General features: G+C 43.9%; 2 protein-coding genes and 1 pseudogene across 3 annotated transcripts; all 3 read right to left on the bottom strand.

The window, feature by feature from the left end:
- Positions 1–1,169: 1,169 nt before the first annotated feature.
- Positions 1,170–7,736, bottom strand: LOC124691761 (ABC transporter B family member 13-like). 2 transcript variants are annotated; one of them, XM_047225033.1, is made up of 10 exons: positions 6,966–7,736; positions 6,770–6,824; positions 6,185–6,360; positions 5,873–6,073; positions 5,529–5,788; positions 5,091–5,404; positions 4,050–4,273; positions 3,486–3,838; positions 2,871–3,277; positions 1,170–2,772 (listed from the first exon to the last, which is right to left on the bottom strand). In XM_047225033.1, exons 1-10 carry the CDS (start codon positions 7,263–7,265, stop codon positions 1,289–1,291), a joined length of 3,774 nt encoding a protein of 1,257 aa, XP_047080989.1. In that variant the 5' UTR covers positions 7,266–7,736; the 3' UTR covers positions 1,170–1,288. The 2 variants fall into 2 exon arrangements, with proteins under 2 accessions (XP_047080989.1, XP_047080990.1); XM_047225034.1 differs by lacking the exons at positions 6,770–6,824; positions 6,966–7,736 and having other exon boundaries at positions 5,873–6,036; positions 6,185–6,727.
- An 856-nt stretch (positions 7,737–8,592) lies between these two features.
- On the bottom strand, positions 8,593–11,467 carry LOC124691760 (O-fucosyltransferase 23). The gene is made up of 2 exons (XM_047225032.1): positions 11,108–11,467; positions 8,593–10,631 (listed from the first exon to the last, which is right to left on the bottom strand). Exon 2 carries the CDS (start codon positions 10,332–10,334, stop codon positions 9,009–9,011), a length of 1,326 nt encoding a protein of 441 aa, XP_047080988.1. The 5' UTR covers positions 10,335–10,631; positions 11,108–11,467; the 3' UTR covers positions 8,593–9,008.
- Positions 11,468–12,778: 1,311 nt separating this feature from the next.
- LOC124686483 lies at positions 12,779–17,820 on the bottom strand (annotated as a pseudogene).
- Positions 17,821–23,086: the final 5,266 nt, after the last annotated feature.

The following is a 23,086-nucleotide window of genomic DNA, read 5'->3' as shown; positions in this document are numbered from 1 at the left end:
TAAACTGAAGTGGAAAGTACACACAATACATATAAATACGAGAAGTACACATGTACAAATTAAATTTGGAGATTCACATAAAAATATAGACACCGGAGGTACACACAAACACGAGACACTCAAACATGATATGTACACACAAACGCGTGGAGTAAGCATACAGACATGAAAGGTACACACAAAAACATGAGAAGTAGAAACACATAACGCATGAAGTACAAACAAATAAACACATGATAAGTAGACGCCTAATACCATGGGAACTAAACAAACAATCTACGGGAAGTACACGTTCCATAAAAAAAAGTTTGACGAAACCTATAAACATAGGATCTAACTTTGAACATTTCGCCATGAGGGATGCAATAATGATACTAGTGAGTAATTCGAACAAACATTTCTAAATATATTTATTTTTGAAATTTGAGTTGCAAAAATTTACAACTTTACACCAATAGTGTAAACTACACTCTAGTTATCCATCATCGGGATCGCTATTTTGAGCCAGGGGCTCATAAGAACGGTATAGTGAAATCGCCCTTCATTCAAGATCGAGACAAGTCCATCTTTTGCATCCTCCAAAGCATAGGGAGCATCTACTACTATATACCCACGCGATTCCTCTCCCAAGGCGCCCATCTGCGAACATCGGTCTCCCCGGAACACCAGTTGAGAGGAAATGAAAATATAAGGGAGATGCTGCATCTGTTATCTCATTCTCTTCATAACCTTCTCTTGGTATTTGTTCTGGTCAAATGAGAATACCTACATCTACAGGGGATGTGCAAGCATAGTAGCTCATGAAGTACGGATATACTAACACGAGATGTGCATGAACATTAGTGCGGGAAGTAAAACTATGAAAAATAATGTTTGTCAAAACCTACAAATATGGTATCTAGTTACAAAGTCTCCATGAGGGTATCACAACGATAAAATGTTTGGTAATTTAATGATTGGTTCGAAGTATATTTTGTTTTGAATCCTCAAAAAATATACATCCAACTTTGCACCATCCTAGGAGAATATTCCGCCAAAGCGGTACCCTTTGGATACTTGTCAAACATACCATACATCATGTGTCCCAAGGAGAAAGTAACAAAACTAACTTTTGCAAAGAGTAACAAAACCAAACAATGGCACAATCAACGGGATGAAAATGCATGCAGTTGCTTTTTCATTAAAACTTTCAGACTTCACTTTTACAAATTGTCACAACGGTCATTAGATTAAATGATTGCAATGGTGCAGCAGCCCTATCAAAAAACCATGAAAAAGAACAAAAAAATCAGTCTTTCGCCCCTTTGATCTTCATGTGGTACATTCTCGAGTAAAGGCCATTCCTTGCAGAGACCAAAGTTTCATGGCCGCCCATCTCCACCACCTCACCTTTGTCCATCACAAAGATCACATCCGCGCTCACGACCGTGGACAGCCTGTGGGCGATCGTGATGCTGGTGGTCTTGCCTGAAAGCTCACCGTTGTTCCTCCACCCATGTGCTTCCAAAGAGCTCATCACCACCCTCTCGGACTCGCCGTCCAGAGCGCTGGTTGCCTCGTCTAGTAGAAGTATGGCAGGATTCTTCAGCACAGTCCTCGCGATCGCTATCCGCTGCTTCTGGCCTCCGGAAAGCTGGCTCCCTTTGTCCCCAACAACAGTGTCGTACCCCGTCGACAGGCTGCTGATGAACTCGTGGATGTTCGCCTGCATTGCGGCCTCCACTATCTCTGCCTCCGACACGCCTTCGTTGCCGTAGCTGATGTTCTCTCTGATGGACAGGTTGAACAGGATCGGCTCCTGCTGAACCAATCCTATCTGCTTCCTCAGACGCTTCAGGTTGTAGTCTCTGATGTCCTTACCATCCACAAGTACTTTTCCTTTGGAAGGCTCGTAGAATCTCAGCAGAAGGGAGAACACAGTGGATTTCCCGGCCCCGCTCGGGCCAACCAATGCGACCCTTTGCCCGGGCTCGATGGCTAGACTGAAGCCATCTAGTACGGTCACTTTTGTTCTCGCGGGATAACTGAAGCTGACATCTGCAAACGCAATGTGACCCGTAATCCTGTCTTCTTCAGCAGGAACTTCTGGTCCATCTGCCACAATCTGTGTTTCTCTGCCGAGAATGTCAAGTGCGGGATCGAGCAGTGAGATCGCCGTCATTACCATAGGGATCAAGGACCATAGCTCTGTGATGGAAGGTACTGTCAGTGCAAATGTTTGGTATGATCGTACACAGTTTTCAAATGTTGCTAGTCCCTTCTCAAGCAGCGCAATGGTGCAGTTCAACTGGATGGCGTGTGTCATATGCCATAAGCATAGGGCAACCCCCTGCACTGCCCCATACTTGATGCTTTCCATCCTGATTATCCGCATCGGTTCTTGGAGCGCCAAGTCCGCTTTCCTAAGTATCTCTTCTTCGTGAACAAAAGACGCCACCGTACGGATGTTGCTGACGGCCTCTGAGGTGAGTGAGATGAGCTTCTGGTGGGAAGTAGAGATGTCAGTGGCAAAACCTTTCGCTGACCTGACTTGTACAAGGCCAGCGATCAGGTGACATGGCATCATAGCATATACAACTAAACCCATCCTCCAGTTCACTGCTGTGCTCAACACCGTTGCTATCAGGACTGAAGAGATGCACTGAATGATGACGGGCATTCGGTCAGATATAACTGTCTTGATCATCGAGGTGTCACTGACAACACGTGAAGTCAGGAAGCCGACGCTGTTCCCTGGTTCTTCAAACCAACCTACTTCGCTCCGAAGGATGACTGCATTTAGCAAAGAGACATGGTGTTACATTCCAAAAAAGCGGCGGTTCATATACTTGTGAGAGATTAAAAAACTTTATGTCTGTCGTGTGTCAGACCTGAAAAGAGGGCCTCCCTTAGGTTATTCATTGCCCTTTCGCCAACAAGGCCATAGATATAGTGCTGAATGATGTTACTGAAAAATGTTACCAACCCAACTAGGAACAAAATTATTGAGTACTTGCTGACTATTCTCTTTGCATCTGTCTCCAGGTATGCCATGCCAACTGTTATGATGAAGAAAGCAAATATAGGCCTTGAGATCCCAGAGACTGCTGCTGCTGCGGAACCTAGCAGAACTTTTCCTGGCACAAGTTTAAAGGTTCTAAGGAATATTCTGTAGAAAACAGATGTTCTCTTTCTGATCCCTTGCTTCAGTTTCTTCGACGTCAGTTCTATTCTCTTCCCTTGATCATGTGTAGAGAAAGATGTCTCATTGTCTTGTTCTTCGTCTTCTTCGGTGCTTCTGTTTTACCAATCAAAATAAGCTAGTGAGTAAACTTTACTCATTACAAGAAATAAAGTTAGGTGCTTGTCCAGTTGTAGAAAAACATATTTTCAGCACTGTGCTCATACATCTTCTGGCACACATAACTGCCCATGAACAGTGTGATGATGAATTTTATAAGGGAGCATTACACAGTGTAAAAGGAAGTGTGTTGGGAACATTTTACCTTTCTTCACTCATGCCAGATTTCTTCTCAAGATTTTGCATATTGCATACACTCGAGTAGAATACACTTTTACCTAGCAATTCTTCATGTGTTCCAGAATGAGCTACTCTTCCATTCTCTATAACAACAATCTTGTTTGCATTTATAATTGTTGATATTCTGTGCGCAATCAAGATAACAGTCCTGCCTTGCATAGCTCTATCAAGAGCATCCTGAACTAGCTTCTCGGATTCTGAATCAAGTGCGCTTGTGGCTTCATCAAGAAGAAGAATTGGGGGATTTTTCAGAATGACCCTTGCAATCGCTATTCTTTGTTTTTGACCTCCTGATAGTAGCACACCTCTTTCTCCTACCTGAAGTGATCCATAAGTAGGGGTAAATTGCTGCTCTCTATTGACTACATAGGGATAGGGGCAACAACAAAGTGCCCAACTTGAAATGTAGTCTGCATTTTTATAAGGCTATTTAAACTCAATAATTTGAATTAATTTGATTCAAAAACTTAGGATAAAAGAGATATTTGTGAGGTTTTACCGCCCTTGCTCTGTGAACATAAAGTCTTACCTCAGTTGAGTATTGCTTTGGAAGTTTGGATATAAATGAGTGCACATTAGCTGTTTTTGCTGCTTCAATTATCTCTTCATCAGTTGCATTTATTTTGCCAATTCTCAAATTATCAGAAATAGTACCAGAAAAGAGTGATGGTTCTTGAGATACTGAACCTATATTTCTCCTCAGGGACTTCAGATCAAGTTCTTTAATGTTTTGACCATCAATAAATATGTCACCTGCATTGTTAGACCATATTACTTACAGTAGAAAAATCTGAGTTTACTATTTTAGCACAAAATCTTGCAATCGCCTTTCTGCATTAAAAAACAATTCTCCTTCTTTCTACTATGCCAGCATCTTATTGTGTTTCGGATACATCCGTTTGTTCAGAGGTTTTTCAGCATTAAGAATATATGAGAAAATAAAGCATTAAAAATACCAAATATTAATAAAATTTAAGAAAAGGTAGATTAAAATAGTCCTAGGGAACATGAAGGAACACCCTGCACCATGTTAGAAATTTTTATAAATATCTTATACTAGGATTGTTTAAGGATGTTCCAACACAGTTTAAGTGTTTTCTGTATTCTGCACTATGATCAAAATTTCCAAGGTTTATGGGCATCCAATTAATATTCCTAGTGTTATATTTTACATATTTGCTTCCAAAGGCGACCCATTATTTGTTTTCAATTGGAGTTTTCTTTATTATTTCCTGAATTTATTTTCATTTATCTATTGTTCTGTTTTTTCTGAATGTTCAAACCTCTTTAACCACATGGAAGTGGCAGAAACAAAATAGGGTATGCTAGAACTGTGGCACAACTGAGAACAATACATTTTAGCGCAAAAGGGAGATTTCAAGAGTTTCCGGTGACAGATATATTTCCACCCTTTTTTCTCAAAACACTATATTTTTTCAATTAATATGTTGATACTGTAATGTGAAGTTGCAAAAACAAGCACTGCTGAACATAATCAAGCAAACACTATGAAAAATATACAGCTCAACAAAATTTTATGCAGAGTTAAAGGTATGTCCTAGATGCATACCTGATATAGAATCGTAGAAGCGTTGAACCAAAGAAATCACGGTGCTCTTTCCACATCCACTACTCCCCACAAGAGCTACAATCTTGCCTGCAGGTACAGCCAGCGAAAATCCTTGGAGAACTGGATTGCCTTCACGGGATGGATATGTGAAATCCACCTCTCGTATTACAATGTCTCCAGTAACCTTCTCTAATATTCTTCCATTTGATTCATGACATATTGCTGGATTTGTTTTGATAACCTTAAATACTTCTTTACCAGCAGCTTTTGCTTGACTGAAGGTCTGAAGATCCGGTGCTGCATTCAAGAGATATCTGAAATCACACTTTAAAAGATCAGTACTGATAACTTCGCAAGATTACTATCTTTTGATGAATAGTAATTTTGTATAACCATGCCAGTATGATACATTGTTATAAAGATAGTTCTCAGTATTACATTGCACCGGAGAGGATGTTAATGACAGCAGCAATCGATTCACCCGCTTTCGCCGATCTTCGGGTTACTGCTACCGCTCCAACATAGATTGTCAGTGAATACGAACAGAACGTTGTAATCTGCAACATTCCCAAACCTAGTCCTTTGATGAATGCCTCTTTTTGGCTTAGCTTGTATTGCTTGTCCATGCATTTCACGAAGGATTTCATGGCCGAGATTTCTCCGACAAATGAGAAGACAGTCTTGATATGTGAAAGAGTCTGCACAAATACATGTATTATTAACATACAAATTTAATACGGCAACCTACTTGGTTCTAACAAAACAGTCATCTGTGCATGTACCTGTTCTACAACAGTGGTTGTTTCAGAGACGAAACCTGTCCTTGTCATCGACATGCCAATCATCGTTTTCGCATATGTTGACCCAACCACGAGAAGCATCGGAACAACTAACAGGGTGAGCATCCCCACCTCCCAGCAGCACACAAAAGCAACAACGACAGAGACTATGAATATGGAACAATTAGAAATGAAGTGACCCATCTGAGGAAAAATAAGTAAGCCTGTGTTCACGGTTTGTTATCATAAAACAAACTTCTGTGCTTCTCTTTGTTGACCAACATACAGCGAATGTTATAAAATGCAAACGGATACCTTCTCGCCAATTGCTTCTTTAATGACGCTCATGTGATTGGTTACTCCAGCCATGATGTTCGCGGTGGTTAAGTCAGTGTCAAAAGCTCCGATATCTTGATTGAGTACTGATCTCACATATGCCATCTGCATTCTTGTCATCTGTCTCTGACCTGTGTACATCCAACATGCAATTTCTGCAGCACAGGGTCATTGTGGCAGAACGGTAAGACAAGTTTATTTGAATATGACTGATGCTATTCATATTATTTGTGCTACGATCACGTGGTGTTCTCTTGTTCATGCAGCAATAATGAACTAGTAGAAGTAATTAAATACTAACAGGTATTACTATGAAATTTCCCTCTTTGACTGTCATAAGCTTTTTTTCCTGTGCATATTTGTTGTTGTTGTGATGTTGTGCTGCTAGCCTGCTACTCTTCTGAACTTTCAATAATAATATTTTGTGTCCAGCTATCTGAACTGTCAATTGTTTAGTAAATCACTATCTTAGGATTTCCATTGATTCCTTTAGGGTATAACTAATACCTATAACTTCCACTATCTTGTTTACATTGTCCAAAATGGTTAGAAGAGTGTACTCACCAAGCATTCCAGCGGGAAGTGTAATAATTGCCAAGGACCACATATATGGAACCAACTACAAACCAGAACAAAAAATATGTACATTGTCAGTGACATGGCTAACTGCTTTTTCAACGTTAACAAACTCGAACAAAAGCACTCCTAAAACACAAATGGCGCCTTATATCATGGCTTTGAATATGGATAGAATGTTAACCTTGGAAAGTTCATGGACAATTGCCTCTCGATTGCCTATGTTGTTCCCAAACATATCGACGGCTTTGCCAAGGATGTAATACGACATTGCAGGCGCCATGCCGTGCATTAAGGACCCAATTGTTCCTGCCACCATGAGCAGCCAATCTAGCGCATCGGCATAGCAAAGCAGTCCAAAGAACGGGAACAGTTCATCCGCAGCTGCTGCTTCTGACACAGAATATGATGTGTTTTTCTGGTCATCCTGGCTCTTGGGTTTGAATGGTTTGACGGGGCACTCCGTCTCTTGCATGTGTGGCATTGTTCTTGTGAGTCTTGTGATATCTTGCAGAAGAGTAGCAGAAACACGGTGTGGTATGTATATAGAAACAGATAACTTGGTTTCGGACTAGGTACAAGGTAGGACAAAACACACTGTTACTCTCAAGGTACATGCTGAGCTACTACAGCATGAAATCAAATAACATCAAGTTTATTTGCCTACAAAAACATTAGTATAATGTATCAGCTTTAGCCCTTAGCGGTTTCCATTCTCGGTTAGAACTGTTTTTATTGGCATGATCATGTCAACCTGCTTATTCAAACTCAGCAAGAAAGGCACTTTTTGTTTGGAGTGCCATGCGACAGTCAGACTTATTCACTGAAAGTCACACCACTGTGAAATACAAAGCATGAATCTTTTGTCGATATAATCAACTTTGTTTTCACCTACGAATTTTGTAAGAGACAGAGGCACCAAAGTACTGTCTAGGATCTCCCTTCAAAGATCCTTAACCATACGTTAAATATACTTTTGCCTCCTAGTATGATGTCTTAATGAGATCAAGATGAGTTCATCTGAAGAATAGGTTAAGGAATGCTTACATAACCACGGTTGGTGACATATCTGCTGCATAATTTGAGCATATAGTTTATTCATGCACTCTGTCCCTATGGTTTACTGGAGCATTTTTGTCCAAGTAGAAAAACCTTAACCATTCCATATGGAGTATGTTCTCTGAGCTTATGCTCAGTTTTCATCAAAACAGAACAAAACTAATGCCTGCCCGTTGTGCATTGTGCGGTTTCGGATAGCTAGGTGATTTACTGTCAGATTTTCTGAACAAAAGCACAATCTTTCTTTTTTTTTGAGGTGGGGACAAAAGCACATTCTTCTGCAGCTAGCTTTTACAGGTTCAGAAGGAAACTAGGAGGCCACAGAAAAAGAATTTCTTTTTAACCAAAAAAGGCCATGTTTTCATTCATCTGGGCTCAGGAATACTTTTGACGTGCCATTAATTGGCCAAAATTTGCGACGGTGTTTTTGTAAGGGGAATTATGCTGCTGCTGGCTGTCTTGAGTGAAGCAACGGCTGTGTTTTATACAATATGAACAAAAATGTAGTGCATTACTACTACCTGTAGGCTGTAGCTATCTTAGTATTGGATGAACCAGCTGTGTGCCCAGAAACCACCGTCCCCTTTTGTTCCTTGTCAAGTTGTGAATCCCAGGAGCTTGGAACTTTGCCCACATCAAAAGTTCCTTGTCCCAATAGGGGTCGATATACGATGTATCTGATTCCACCGAGCAGGCGTTTTGTTGAGAAGGAAAGCCTTCAAACAAGAATCTTTCTTGAGGAAATTACAAAGTGCTACAGAATCAAGAAGTTTCATTTGTCGGAACAAGCGTACATGAATGGATAGACTCATACAGATGTTCTATGTGATAGTGCCAGCATGAAATTCTCGACAGGGCGAAGCAAGCTGATCTCACTAAACAACAGAATGCAAACAGGGTGGTAACTAGTACCACACAACGAGCTCTTAAACTAAAATCTGTCCAGCACGATGCTGTTAAGGAAACAACTTTTGTACACACTCACAAAGTACACAGGCAATACTTGGCCAAACTCATTGCCTAAGTGCAACATGCAGTGCGATCTGTCCAGATTCTAGCATGGAAAGTACTGTCGAGCTGCTGTACCTACTCCTTTCTAGACAAGATTCGGCCGAAAATTATTTCCCTGTGTGATTGTGTTTCCGTCAGATGTTGTGTGCCTCAAAGGTCAGTGGCAGGAGACGTTATTTGTTCCGTAACTTATGCGTTGAAGACTTGTGTCCGACATATCTGTCATCCATCTCTGCGGCCCGCCATCATCTCCGATGATGTTGTACGCATAGGACGACAGCCCAACATCCTTGCCGCATGAGCTTGCCTTCCCAAGATTATATAGCCTTTCCGTTCTAGACAAAACTACAAGGTTGGAAAATGTTGAGAAGCTATTGCCAACAAACACATCCGCTCTGGCGCATACCTCAAAGTCGATGGCAGATTTTATAAGATAAGGCTGTCTATCATATATGTCAGTAACTCCAAGTTTCTTCTTCTCATAAGCAATCATGCCAACTCTCCAACCACTGGTTACTGAATCATCTTCTAGAAGGCTGTCGGCTACTGCAAGATAAACTACAACTGGACGGCGAAGGTCAGTGATCTGTGAGACCTTATGAATGATCTCTCCTTTGCTGCTGCAGATTTCCTTTGAGTTGGACCGCTGCTCCCACTTCTTGCAATGGATCATCCAATCTTTCTCTATTCTCATGTGAACAGCAATGTACTGCACAGAAAGGTTTGTCGAACTATCGATCCTCTTCTTATTATGAGAAATGGCAGCCTCATGTCTTGCTTTTTTCCCTGCATCTTTGATCTTGGATATGACCTTGACTACTTCAGTTTCTATCTCAGGAGCTAAGGTTAGGCAATCAAAGATCCTGGCATAGTCTTTCACAGGCCAATGGTCAGGCCACAGAAAAGGATGTTTTCCAGTGACATGAATTACTTCAGAGCCATCAGCCTCGCCCAATCTGGATTGTTGGAGTTGATCCAAGTCTCTGTCCACTGTCCACCTCCTACCACTTCCCTTTTGGAGTTTGAAAGGCTCTGTATGATTCAGAACTTGTGAATACCGAGCTAGCCTTACAAACCCATGACAACGAGCATTGAACTTGTTAAAGTCAAACACCTTGTCGAAAGCAATAGGCTTCAGCAAGTCAACCTCTTTGTAGAAAAGTGAAGCACTCAGACTTGGCATGAGCAGAGACCGGTTGAGGAATTTTGCTGTCAAGCATGCCCTGGCAAATGCAATCTTCTGATTGTTCAATCCCCATATAATCTGTGGGACCTCAACAAACTTGTCTTTCCTCACTCCAGGGAACAAGTCAAGGGTTGTTGACTCGTAAAAACTCTTCTCAGACGAGCTAATGGCAAGAAAAGGGGAGATAATTGCTCTCAACACAATAAGACCAATCACTATGAGAAGGCATTTGCAAATGACAGGCCTCGTCGGCAAGCTAATATGCTTGAGATGCTTAAGCTCTAGTAAGATGTTCATTGAAACAGTCCTTTAGTTCCTTCTCATCCTAGCAGGTAATTCTTATCACCCAATGGAGCAGGATATCTCATTGCCAATGCCAGTGGTGCAGGACCAACATTGTCCTTTGATTTTGTGTTCAAGTACAAGCTGTGCTGCAATCTCGTGGAATCAGTAACCAAGCACGCTTGGATGGCTTCACCGGCTCTTCCTGGGCAGTGGGTAAATCAGGTTTCAAGCTCGGTCATTCAGTTACTAATGTAAGCACACTTCTTGAACCCTTCTGCTAACAATCTAGTGTACGCTTCACCAGAGGGGCTGCAAAAAATGAAAAGAAAAGGCACAGTTCAACAAGGTTACTATACTGCCAGACTTCATGAAACTTGAAAAACTGCTAGGTGGCTAGATAAAGAACTTTTTCTTCACTGTGTTAACTCACAGATAAACTATCCTAACAGTGAAATAATAGCCAATTATAGCACCAGAAACAATGTGCACAGGTTACGTAAATTCGTCAAATTTGTAGTTACACAGAGCTTGCAAAAAACGTGCCTGTGAATCAGCAAAGAAGGACGCAGACAAGAAGGCCCTAGAGTGTTCTGTATTATCTATCTACTCAGTGAAGTCAGCTGCGTGTGTATTTTCACACCTTCAGATCTGGTAGAACCTGTACCAGCTACAAATAAATGAAAACTAAGAACACAGGTATTAAGTCGTGTATTTTCATAACTAATCTGAGCAGATCTTTCATGAGCAAAACGGAGTTGGATAATCTGAAAACTAGCACGCTTTACCGTGTGAAGCCTGCAGTGCGCAGCTGTCCCCGAATCGATGCTCTTGCCCTGACCTCGACAGAACCTGCAGCCCCACCTCCGGAACCCAACCGTATATGCAGCCGTCCAGAACGGCTACTCCTCCGCCGCCGCCGCCGCAAGAACACAGCTTTCTCTCTCCGTAAGGCCGCCGTTCTCCCTCCTCCGCTCCTCCGGGAGGCCCGATCCAGCAAGCGTGAATGGCTCGATCTGTCGCGGAGGGGCAGGAGGAGGGGAGAAATGGGGTTGATTCCGGTAGTCCGACGCAGATCGCTCCGCTCCACGGCGAGCTGACCACCGGAAGGCAGGGAAGAAATTGGGGAAGGGGAAAACACGAACAAGCCGGTGAGTCAATGGGGAGAACCGGAGAAGGTGCACGAAGCGGTCACGTGCACTGACTTGTGGGCCCAGATTGTCATTTTTATTTTATTGCCAGGTAGGTACCCACGGGCCAAACTGTCAGTGTCTGGCGGCATAGCAACGTTGTCAGTGTCATAATGTACCTCTAAGTTTACAATATGTGATGCGTGGACAAAAACATGATTTTTTTTAAATTTTCCGTGTGATCTTGAAGATTATTTGAAAATATAGTACTAGCAAATTTTAAAAATAACTAAACAAGGTTCATCAGCCACCTTTTATCAAAACGGGCCAAGTTCATGACTTTCCAGATACTCCAAAGGACAGATGCAATCCCCACAGCAAGCATTTCTCTTTTTTTTCCTCTAAAACCTTGCAGCCAGATCGAAATGCATCGGGTAGCAGATTTAAATTGGAAAGTGAAACCAAAAGTACAGCTAACCACATTTCAAGTATATCTGGCCAATGGACGGTGGAAAAAGAGGTGCGAGGAGGATTCATTGCACCCACGAAAAAAGGCATTGTTTTTCACATTTTCCGCAAAACTGAAAGATAGTTAAGGATTCAAAATTAACAGCTGGTGGTTTGTCCCAACACGTATGATGTGCTACTACCTATCATCTCATAGATCACAATATCGAAGTGAAGAGTGAGATTGAACGTGTTGTTACTTGTTAGTTGATACACATTCAGATTCGGGCAAACTGGAAATCCGGAGGTCGACACTCTTCTGTTATCTAAATAAATAAAAAAGAATGGATCTTATTGAACTGGGTACACATGAACCCAATTCTAAACTTACTGTTACTGAAGAAAGTAACAGGTAAGTTTGAAAATTATGAAAGGGAATCATGTGAACGTGGAATGCATAGAACTCATCACTCTTGCAATTTCTTGTAAGATATGAGAACGATACGTCTGCGTGATTACTCATTTTGTGATTCCGCAAGGGTCATAGATATTCATATTTTCTTATGAAAAGTTACAAAGGTTGAACTCTTGATGATAAAATTTTATTTTCAAACTTTAAATGGTTGAATGTCATGTGAGCTTTTGAGATGACGCTCGTATGCTGAGATCGGAAGGATGCATAGGTAGTCAGATATATATTTTTGTATCATACACAACACAACTGGCTTTTCTAAATCATGTGCTTCTGCGACTAAACAATCCATATCTGTTCCTCCGCGGTCTCATAGGATTTTAAATAAAGTCATCCGCCATCTCTACATATAATTTTAAATAAAGTCATAGAAAGGAACAAATTTCTTTTTGAAGAAAATAAGTCCGAGCTTTATAAATCAAGAAAAGAAATGTTTACAACAATTAGCGCAATTACACTTGTTGTAGCCAACCATTTCTTCTTTCATATTGGCATGCAGTTCATCATCGCTGAAACACTAAGAAGCTGTTCCTCTTCAGGTATCTGTTTGTCGTCTGCAGCAGGCGAAGAGGAGCTCTTTCGCGGTCCACGTCACCTCCGCGAGATCTCGCAAGGACTCCGTTATGTCTTTCTTTAGTGGAAAAAGCTTCTCCAAGCATTCTGTCAGGAGTGATGTTAGATTAAAATGATAAAGCATCGAGTCTTCGCGCAGAATAGCGAATGCTAAGCTATTCAGGGAATGGGACTTTGTATTTACGTTTCTACGGAACAGAAAAACCATTACATTTCTCCGTATATGAAAGATAAGCATCGCTGTTTTAACATGCTTAGGTAAACCCTAGTAAATCACAAGAAAAGGCATTGCATGGGATCATAACAATTGCGCATATTGTTTAAAAAAAACATGTATTTCTACAGTAGTCGCAAAATTGAAAAACGTTGGCTTGGTCTACTGGTTAGCTCGTGCATGGATGAAGTAATCATGAAATTGGTTCTAACAAATACAAATACCGTCTGCCAAATTTATCATCCTCGAAAACGAGATTTCAAGATTGTGCAAGACAGTCACATTTATATCTTGGCTACAAACTAAAGTCTGCATGCAGTAGTACTTGCCAAACTAACTAAAACTAACTGCGAGATTATGTTGAAGACAGCAAAAAGAAACGCACCTGGATGTCTCACAAGGTTCAACAGTGATAGCGAAGCAAGCACCCTCTCTTCCAAAACCCTATCATAGCTTAACCTATCTAGAAGCTTAGGTGCAAGAATGGAGCACGCCAAAGGCTGGAAAGTGTTGCATCCATGCAACGGCGAGAGGGAGCTGCTCATCCATGTTACGGTTACAAGGCACGCCCGGACCAAAGTTGGGATTCCATCAGATATGCAGTTCGACAGTGCAATGAGGAACCGTTTGTTCCCGGTGTTTAGCAACACGAGGGCAAGTTTCTTCAGCCGCTCTTCAACTACCTTCTCTTCTTCCTGTGAATCAAGATAGCATCCAGGTAAGAAAAAAAATGAACTATATATCCCACAAATCCCAGATACAGGGCAAATATACAGCGTAGTTTCTATAGGATTACCGCTCGTGCACCCTTATTTTTGAATATCTCTGTTCTTCTAAAGGATTCTGATAGGGAGCCATCTACACCTGCTCTCTTTAGCAGCCAAGCTTCCGCTATGGGTTCTCCCGAGGACGAAAACCGCCCTGCCAGGAGCAACAAAGCCCGAGCACACTGTTGTTGCACCTTTCTGCTGTGTAAACTATGCTCCAAAACAGCTATGATAGCATCAATTGCTTCCTCTCGGTAAACACTGTACTGCAAAGGATCTCCCTGCAAGAAAACTGGTATATGGGCATCGTATAGAAGCACAAAAGCTTGAGTGAGCAAAGGAACAAAGATTCGTTTTTCAAGATGTTACCAGGAGATCAAGCTGAAGTAGCATGACAGCTGCTAATGGATGTTGGACAAGAGGAGCCTGCTGGAGATACACCAACAGAATCTGCATCGTATTTAAGCAGCCACCATTTTTCAGCTCCTTCAGGAACTCCACCATCTGGGCTGTTCTGTATGTAAAGAAAATATGGTAAGTTTAGTTCAATGGATGGTTTAGATGTGCCTCTCAGAATTTACAGTACACATTTCATCAATAATGTAGAGAAATCTTACCTGTTAAGGCAGGTTAGTTCGCTCATCAAGTTCAGGGCAGCAGCACTAGTCTTCTGATTCCGTACAAGAAGTTGGACAACAGGCTCCTTCTTCATATTATCAGCCAAGTAGTATCTACAACTGCCATCAGCTTGGATACATGTGGTCAACAGTGAGATGCAGATTTTGCTTTCCCGGGTATCTCCAAGTTCAAGTATGCACATCAGCAGGTCCAAACCACCTAGAGCAACCATCTGCTTTGCATTCTCAACATTTCTATCGATGTCAAATCCCGTAAGGAGCTGATCTAGGAAGTACAATGCAGCCATTTTTGGAGAACACTTCATGGAAGATAGAACCTGCACCTCATCCCCACACTCCAATATGTGCAATACTAGTGGCACCCAATCCATAGATAACATCTGCTTAGCTCTTGGCTTCATCAAATAAAGCACTGCAGTTGCCTTGAGGAACAACCCGTTACTTCTCAGAGTCAGAAGTCTCAGGAAAACCTCAAGTTGTGGATCTGCGTTAAGCAGAATCTGCCTATTCACCTCATTCTTCAAAACCAACTCTCCCATTATCAAGATTGCTGACTCAAGTACCGCGTCATCATTGGAAGTGAATGTAACCTCGAGAAGGCCTTGAATAAAAGAGGGACATGCCAGCCAAGTTCCAAGATTAGGACCCCTCCTAGATTTGAACATGCTCTGGCAATTTCATGCACAGCATACTCGCACTGAGTAAGACTGTCTGAATTCGATACAATGGAAACTGCTCGTCCTAAAGTCACTGCTACCTCACTGCCGTCTAGCTCTTTTTCGACAGAGACAATGCCTTTCTTTGGGACCTTAGGGTGACTGATAACATTCCTGCTTAGGTCTCCACGGCAAGGGAGCAATCGGAACGAGTAGGATTTGCGCGGGGTCGGTGCTGTTTCTCGGGTGGTGCTTTCTTTCGAAATGCTGGAACACTTTTCTTGTAGCCCAATGTTTCTCTGTCTACTCAAAACAGCATAAGTTAAGTAACTTTAAATATATATATTGCAGATTACACAATTCAGCTTCTGTGAGAAATCAACAGTGCAATTTGGCATGCTTCAAACTTTAATGTTAAAAAAGAAGGGTATATGCACCAGGCATGCATGTCCCTTCAACACCTTTCCAAGTGTATCAAAATGGTTCATGTTTGGAATCTCAGTTCCATCATGCCAGTTTTCGGTCACCCTTGACCGGCATATTACGTTAACTACTATGAGGGTGTAAAGATACAAATATTCTAGGAACTAAATTTTCTCAGCTGTAACTAACCTAGAAACGGATTTCTTTTCATCTTCAATACATTTCAAAATTAACGGAAATTTTTCCCCTTTTTTGTGGAGATAATGAAAGATTGTGAGTATATATTGGATGGCAATGGAACCATAGGGGCCGCATTACAGAAATTGCCATTGGCAGATAAGCCAAGTGCAATTTTACAGCAAAAGGAATAAAAGCTGAAATCCATGCTTGCTGGTTTAACTCTTGCAATACTAGAAAAAATGCAGCTCACTCCCTCACTCTCAAGAGACTGGAAGTGCTATGCTGGAAAGATTTCAGCCATAGCAACATGAAAGTAACATGCATGTGAAAAAATGAACTCGAGAATTAAGCGAGTAAACACAGCAAGATGAGCAGGAAGATGTACAAAAAGTATTTACCAGACACCAATAACAGTAATAATATTCTGGGCTGCGCTGTATTATGGTGCACTCTGAACCTAGAGATGAATTTTTGCTAATTTGGAGTACTTTATAGATTATGGAAATGATATTGCTATGTTCTTCAGTTAGCTGGCATCCAAAAGCCAGCTCCTAGTTACAGGAAATGCTATTGCAATGCAGCCAAAATCCTCTAGTCCCCACACCATGAAGATGCTTCCCTGGGACACAAACACGGCTGTCTATCGTGATTACCACGGCTGCAATGAGTGTTCATAATTTGTCTCTTGTCGAAACCAATACCGGTAGTCCAAATCCGAGACACGCACACAAACTTACACCGTTATGAAGTACATGGCTAATCACCATATGTAGTGAGAAACTGAGAAATGAAGGAACTGTGGACTCACATGAGCAAGCTTCTCCATGTTGAAGCTAGCTGGATTTCCGTCCAATTGCACATCCATGTCCAGAACAAATCCAGCCTCATCAGGCAGCTTTACATCCTTGACATTTTCCTGCTCAAATGCGGTGCCGAAAACCGCATTGTACCTGTAAAAAACCAGATAGCCTTAACACTTTTATTTAAACATAAATAGCCTTAACACTCTCCAGCCTTTACTACTGATAAACAATTAAGCAGCAACATTTTTGACAGTTCATCCACGCACAGGTTTCTGTTGATGGAGCTTGTGCGCATCGACAACGAGTGCTTCTCCCCATCGTCGAACTCCCCGGGCAAGGAAGGCAGCGGCACGGAGGGGGCGTCTGGCGGCGTGTCTGCGCCGCATTTGAGCCACTCTTTGTAGTACATTGCGAACTGAGCCGTGCCGCTGTCCATCTGGTCGTCGTACAGCCTCTGCAGGGTCCTCCTCCTCCTACTGCTGTCCCGACCGTCGGCGGCGTCGTCGTCGTCGTCGCAGCCGGCGAGCTCGGATTCATCGGCGAGCCAGACCTCGAGATGGAGCAGATGGGGCAGGAAGACGTGGGCCCAGAGGTCCGGGAGGAGGCTCTGGCGGGCGAGACGGGGCGCCTCGACGAAGACCTGCAGGAGGTGGCGCGCGGCGAGGTCGGAGTCGCGCTCCATCCTGTAGACGACGGCGAGGTAGAGCTGCGCGCACGCGGCGAGGTGCGCGTTGGGCACCCCGCAGGTGTAGGCGGGGGTGGCGGCGGCGGTGGGGTGGGGAGGGGCGTGGAGCGAGGCGACGACGCCGAGGAGGCGGATGGAGTTGCGCAGCGAGCGGATCTTGGACTCGCGCGGGGACGGGGCGGCGTCGGCGAGGCGCTCGACGCTCTCGATGGCGAGCTCGAGGTCGGCCAGCACGGCGTGCTCCGCCGCCGACGCCGCGGGGGCGAGCCAGGGGGCGCACTTCTCCCGGAGCGCTCGCCGGAACTCCGGGTCCTTGGAGAACCGCCCCGCGTACCCGGACAGCATTGACACCACGGCGCCCACCGCGTCGCTGTCGCTGCGGGGAGGTGGCGACGCGTGCCTGCTCGACAGGGCGCGGCGCGGCGGCGACGGGAGCGCGTGTTGGGACTCGGAGCGCTCCCGCGCGAGCAGCTCGCGGAGGGAGGAGGATGGCGGCGGCGGCGGCGACGTCATCGCGGCTCTTGGGCTTGGAGCAGGAAGTGGAAGTGGATGGCGCGGTGCTGCGGTCGGAAGCATTTAGGTGAGCGAGTAAATGGCGCGGTTAAAAGGGTGGGCCCCACGGCGGCCACGGCCATGCACGCGTACAGTGAGTGAGACCGCGACAAGACGAAGAGAAGGTGGTGGTGCCGCCGGTTGAGAAAAAAAATGAAAATTAAGATGTTTTGGATAGAGAACATGTTCATAAAAACATATTGTAAATTTATCTAAATTTTGATGTATCTATAAAAGATGTCGCAAGTTTGAAATTTAGACATTCCCACATCCTTTCATGGATGGGGGTATTTTAAATTTTATTTCCGAGGCATGTGGTTTTCAAAGTCCAACTCTAACTAATTAAAATGATACTCATAGTCAACATTTCAAAAGTTTGATCGAAGGCCTGCCAAATTCTCAATTATTTGTGATATGGAGGGAGTAGTTAACCTTTTTATGAACGTTATTCGAAACCTTGGCAAAAGAGCTTTGATCAGGTTAAGGAATTGAGGTTGCTTTCCGAGGAAGAGAGGACTCTACATCGTCAGCTCAAGTCTTCCTACCTGTGCTTGCTCGCCATTCACAAGATAAAGCTTCGCCAAAGATCAAGGCTAAATTGGATCCACTTGGGGGACGCCAACACAAAGCTTTTTCGTGCTAGAGAAAATGGACGCAAAAGAAAGGTCTACATTTAGACTCTCACCTCTCAATCGGGCACCGCTATTACAATGAAAGACAAAGAGGAGGTATTGCTGCAGCACTTCAAAGACCATCTTGAAACAAAGCACTAGGGCATCTTAGCCTATACTAGGATGGCCTCTAGTATACGGCTAGAGACCTTTCTGATTTTGACGCTTATTTTGAGGAAGATGAAAACAAGGAGGTTGTTTTCTCGATTCCTTCGATCAAGGTGTTGGGCCCCGATGGCTCCATATGCGCTTTCTCAATTGGCCAACCTATGTAGAGGGTGCACTAACCTGATAAACTCGACCAACATCATTCTCATCCCGGAGAAGAAAAACACATCAATGTGGGAGACTACATGCATGCCTATTAGCCTCATTCAAAATATTTTGAAGATCTTCTCCAAGCTCTTGGAAAACCAGCTTCTGCCTAGTGGAGAATGCACCATCCATGTTGGGCTGCCCAGGCTTGCCGGCGGTGCGATGCATGTTTTTTACAGATTTTTCAACAAAAAATGTAGCATCATAGGTTTGTTTCCCTAGAAAATTTTAGGCCCACTACTGATTGCGCCCATTCTACATGACATTGTCTCCAAATGCCAAAGCGTATTCATGAAGAAGAGGAGCATTCCCAATAATTCCCTGCATGTGCAAAACCTTATTAGGGAATTGCATTCCTCGAAGACTCAGAGCCTTTTCCTAAATCTCGATATCAAAATTGTGTTTGATTCTCTAGGCTAGGCCTACTTGCTTAAGTTCATGGCAGGTGATTGGTTTTGGCCAGATTTGGAAACATTGGGTGTGCCTCTCCCTTGCTTCCGCCACTTCCAAAGTGTTTCTCAATGGAGAATTGGGGCTCCCATTCTTGCATGCACGCGGCTTACGTCAAGGTGATCCCTTATCTCCCATGCTCATCATCCTCACCATCGACCCTATACAGTGCATCCTCTCACTTGCCAGTGAGCGTGGCATCCTCAATCCTATCCGCTCACGGACGACTCGATGTAGAATATTTGTCTACACTGATGATGCCGATATCTTTCTGAACCCTCTCAAATATCAGCCACATGCAATCTCGATCATCATGGATTATTTTGGAAAAGGAAGTTTCATTTTCACCAACATGGCGCAAATTGAGGTCTTTCCAGTCCGTTGTGGCGATATTGATCTTGTGGATGTCCTATCGGCCTTCCCCACTACCCTTGGAATATACTTGGGGCTTCCGCTTCACTTCCACTGCCTTAATTTAAAAGGTTGGTCTTCAGCCTCTCATTGACAAGATAGCAAAGGAAGCTTGAGGGGTGGATCTGGAAGAACGTTGCGCGTTCTTGAAGGATCACCCTGGCAAAAAAGGTTCTCATGGCCACTGTGATAAAATCAATAATATCGCAAGGAACTTCGTCTGAGCGGGTGATGATTATGAGCATACCTCCGGAGAGCACGCACTGGTTAACTGGAAGACACACTACATGCCTAAGGAGCTGGGTGTCCTTGGGATGCCCGACCTCAAGCGATTGGGTCGCTCTCTTAGACTTTGTTGGTCTTGGCTACAATGGACAGTTCCACAACGTACCTAGGATGGCTCCAAGCTCCCCTGTGATGATACTGATATGGTTGTCTTTCAGGCTTCCACAAAGATCAGTCTTGACAATGGGGAATCCTCTTTTTTCTGGCTGAGACGGATTAGGGCTTCTTCGTTTTTGCGCTTCCGACGGTTTTGGCATGCTATTTAAAAAGGTGGTGCTCCTCTGTTGCTCCAAAAAAAATCGGAACCTTGTGTAACACTACAATGAGCCCATTTTTATTCTAAATTGTAGAATATACTTATTAAAATGTAAGCGCGGATATTATGGAAACTTATCATCCCTATATTTTTGATTAAAAATCATTATTTCCAACTTGTACAAAAATCACAAATAAATACTTGAGCAACAAGTTGCGGATCTTGTCAGTGCAGTTACTCATGTTGTGATTTACATGGTTTAATCATTTCACTATTTGTAGGTTACACATTTTGCCATTTTCCGTGCAGGTTGCAATTGATCAAAATTTCTTGACGAACTTGACATGAGTAAACCCCTATCCAATGCTCCTTCCGTTCCTGTGCATGTTGCCAATTTATCATTTTTGTGTTTTAACTTTAATAATTAATTTTACAATCAATTATAAGTTTTTTTAGGGAGCGTTTCGGCGCGATCCGTCACTTTGGTTATTTCCTCTTTGACTCTAGCGTACAGCTACATCATCTGCACCACCGTGCATGAGTTGTCGTTGGCCTTCCCAGTCAAGGCCTATGTGTTTTTCATCTCTTTATTTGCACTTGAATTTATTTGCACTTGAATTTGGTCCTATGTAGACCTACTAGATATGTTTTCTCCCATGTTATTGATTTTCTTAGTATATTTGTGGTGTCATCTTTATTAATACAACTCTTTGTTGAATCGTGTTTTGTAATCCCTTTGTTCCATATAAGTTCTGATTTGGTATAAACTTGTACTGAATCAGCGAAAATGAAGGGAGTGTCTAGGTATTTATTTGACGTATACATGCACTTGTGAACTTTGGATTGCGCTGTTAATTAGCACTTGCCAGACTCCCAAATCCTAGCAAAGAAAAATAAAGCCTTTCACAAGATCTTCTGATTTTTCAACTGCAACTTGCACGTCACGGATGTACGTACGCTTGATACTAGTTGAATTGGTGGTCAATTAACTAGCTAGTCTCTGGGATAGTGCTACAGTAGAGTTATAAAAAAAAAGCTTAGCTACGGACAGGCAACAACAAGTAGTGCGACACGGGTAGAAACTTGACAGACGCTTTTGCAAATCAATGTGTGGCTAGATACAAACCGTTTGGCATCATGTTGAGACTCAAACGCATGTTCTGGTCTATCTAGTAGCCCGGTTAAGCACTTGCAATCTTGGTTTGTCTTGCTTGGGATCAGCTGGATCAGATGCAATTTGCAAGCTATGTCATCTGTTTCAAGAATATGTTATATGTGGTGTAACTTTAGTTAGATACGGATGCATTCAGACATTAAAATGCGTCTAAATATTTAGGCAAAGATACTTCCTCCATCCCATCAAAATTGTGTTAACTTTATTAAAATTTAAATATATCTACCTACTAGATAGTGTCTAGATAAATCTAAATTTTGATAAAATTAAGACAATTCTGGTGAAACGGAGGGAGTACAACAATTATTAATAGATGGTGTGCAAGGTGCATTGAAGGAGCCATGAGAGCAGTGTTAGATGTATATATTTGTCTATTGTAGTTTCCCCATATGTTATGGGCTTTCTGCATATATGCACCTGTACATGTACTATATATTGTGGCCTTTGGCCCCCTGATAATACAACAAGCATATTGCTCTAACATGGTATCAGAGCAAAAATTGATCCTCTAGTTTTCCCGGCCGACGTTGCTTGTTCCTCTCCGTACGTCGCCCGTTCGTCTGCTCCCCGTTCGTCTGCTCCTCGTCCTCGACCTGCTGCTCTTCTCCCGATCCCGGCGCGAGGCCCGCCCGACGCCCGCCCGACCCCGTCGCTCCCGATCCGTGCTGCTCCCGTCGCCTGTCCGTCCGCTCGATCTCGAGCTGCTGGTTCGTTCCCCGGCCGGTTCCCCGACGCCCAGGCGCCCGATTCCAGGCTCTCCCGCACGAGATCGCCCGCTCTGCGTGAGCTCGCTCGCGTGAGATCGCCCGCTCGCGTGAGGCTCGCCCGCTCGCGTTCGTGCGGCTGCCCGCGTGAGATTCGTCCGCGTGAGCCCGCCCGCGTGCGTGAGGCCGTCCGGCGTCTCCTGAGATTCGTCTGCGTGAGTCCAGGCTCTCCTGCAGTTGACTTCCGTTTGAAGAAAAAAAAAAAGAGCAAAAAAAAAAAAGAAAAAAAAAGAGCTATGTCTTCCGCTGATCCCGCCCCTTCTTTGGGCCCACCTTCGGTACTTGGTATTTGTCCGCTGCCTCCGTGCATGACTGCTAGCTATTCTTCGTCGCCGCTTGCGGCCTCTTCACGCGGCTCTGCCCGCGCTTCACCGACTCCGTCTACGTCGTCTCGCCGCTCTTCACCGACTTTCGCGGCCTCTTCCCGCGGCTCTGGCCGTGCTTCGCCGATTTTGTCTCCCTCGGCCTGCCGCTCTACATCGACTTTTGCGGCCTCTTTACGCGGCTCTGCCCGCGCTTCGCCGACTTCGTCTATGTCGGCATGCCGCTCTACATCGACTTTTGCGGCCTCTTTACGCGGCTCTGCCCGCGCTTCACCGATTTCGTCTATGTCGGCCTGCCGCTCTACATCGACTTTTGCGGCCTCTTCACGCGGCTCTGGCCGCGCTTCGTCGCCTCCGTCTGCGTCGGCATGCCGCTCTACATCGACTTTCGCGGCCTCTTCACGTGGTTATGACCGCGCTTTGCCGACTCTGTCTTCATCGGCGTGTTGCTCTCCGTCACCCCCTTTGGTGGCCTCTCGTGCGTGTGGATGATAGCTCCTCGTCGGCACCTGATTGTACTTCGACCTCTCCGGCCGCGCCCTCTCTGCGCATGAGATAGCGCAGCTTCACCGCCTGCT

This window comes from Lolium rigidum, chromosome 2 (genome assembly GCF_022539505.1).
Source record: "Lolium rigidum isolate FL_2022 chromosome 2, APGP_CSIRO_Lrig_0.1, whole genome shotgun sequence".
NCBI lineage: Eukaryota > Viridiplantae > Streptophyta > Magnoliopsida > Poales > Poaceae > Lolium > Lolium rigidum.
The sequence above is the reverse complement of the archived record's forward strand: the minus strand, read 5'-3'. Positions and strand labels throughout refer to the sequence as shown.

Bases quoted from the DNA above. Each gene is read 5' to 3' on its own strand.
- LOC124691761 (XM_047225033.1), bottom strand. From the start codon at position 7,265: ATGCCACACATGCAAGAGACGGAGTGCCCCGTCAAACCATTCAAACCC. The intron at 4,274-5,090 runs GTATGCATCTAG...CTAACAATGCAG, and splicing joins CTTCTACGATTCTATATCAG to GTGACATATTTATTGATGGT. The intron at 3,839-4,049 runs GTAAGACTTTAT...GGATCACTTCAG, and splicing joins CAAAGCAATACTCAACTGAG to GTAGGAGAAAGAGGTGTGCT.
- LOC124691760 (XM_047225032.1), bottom strand. From the start codon at position 10,334: ATGAACATCTTACTAGAGCTTAAGCATCTCAAGCATATTAGCTTGCCG.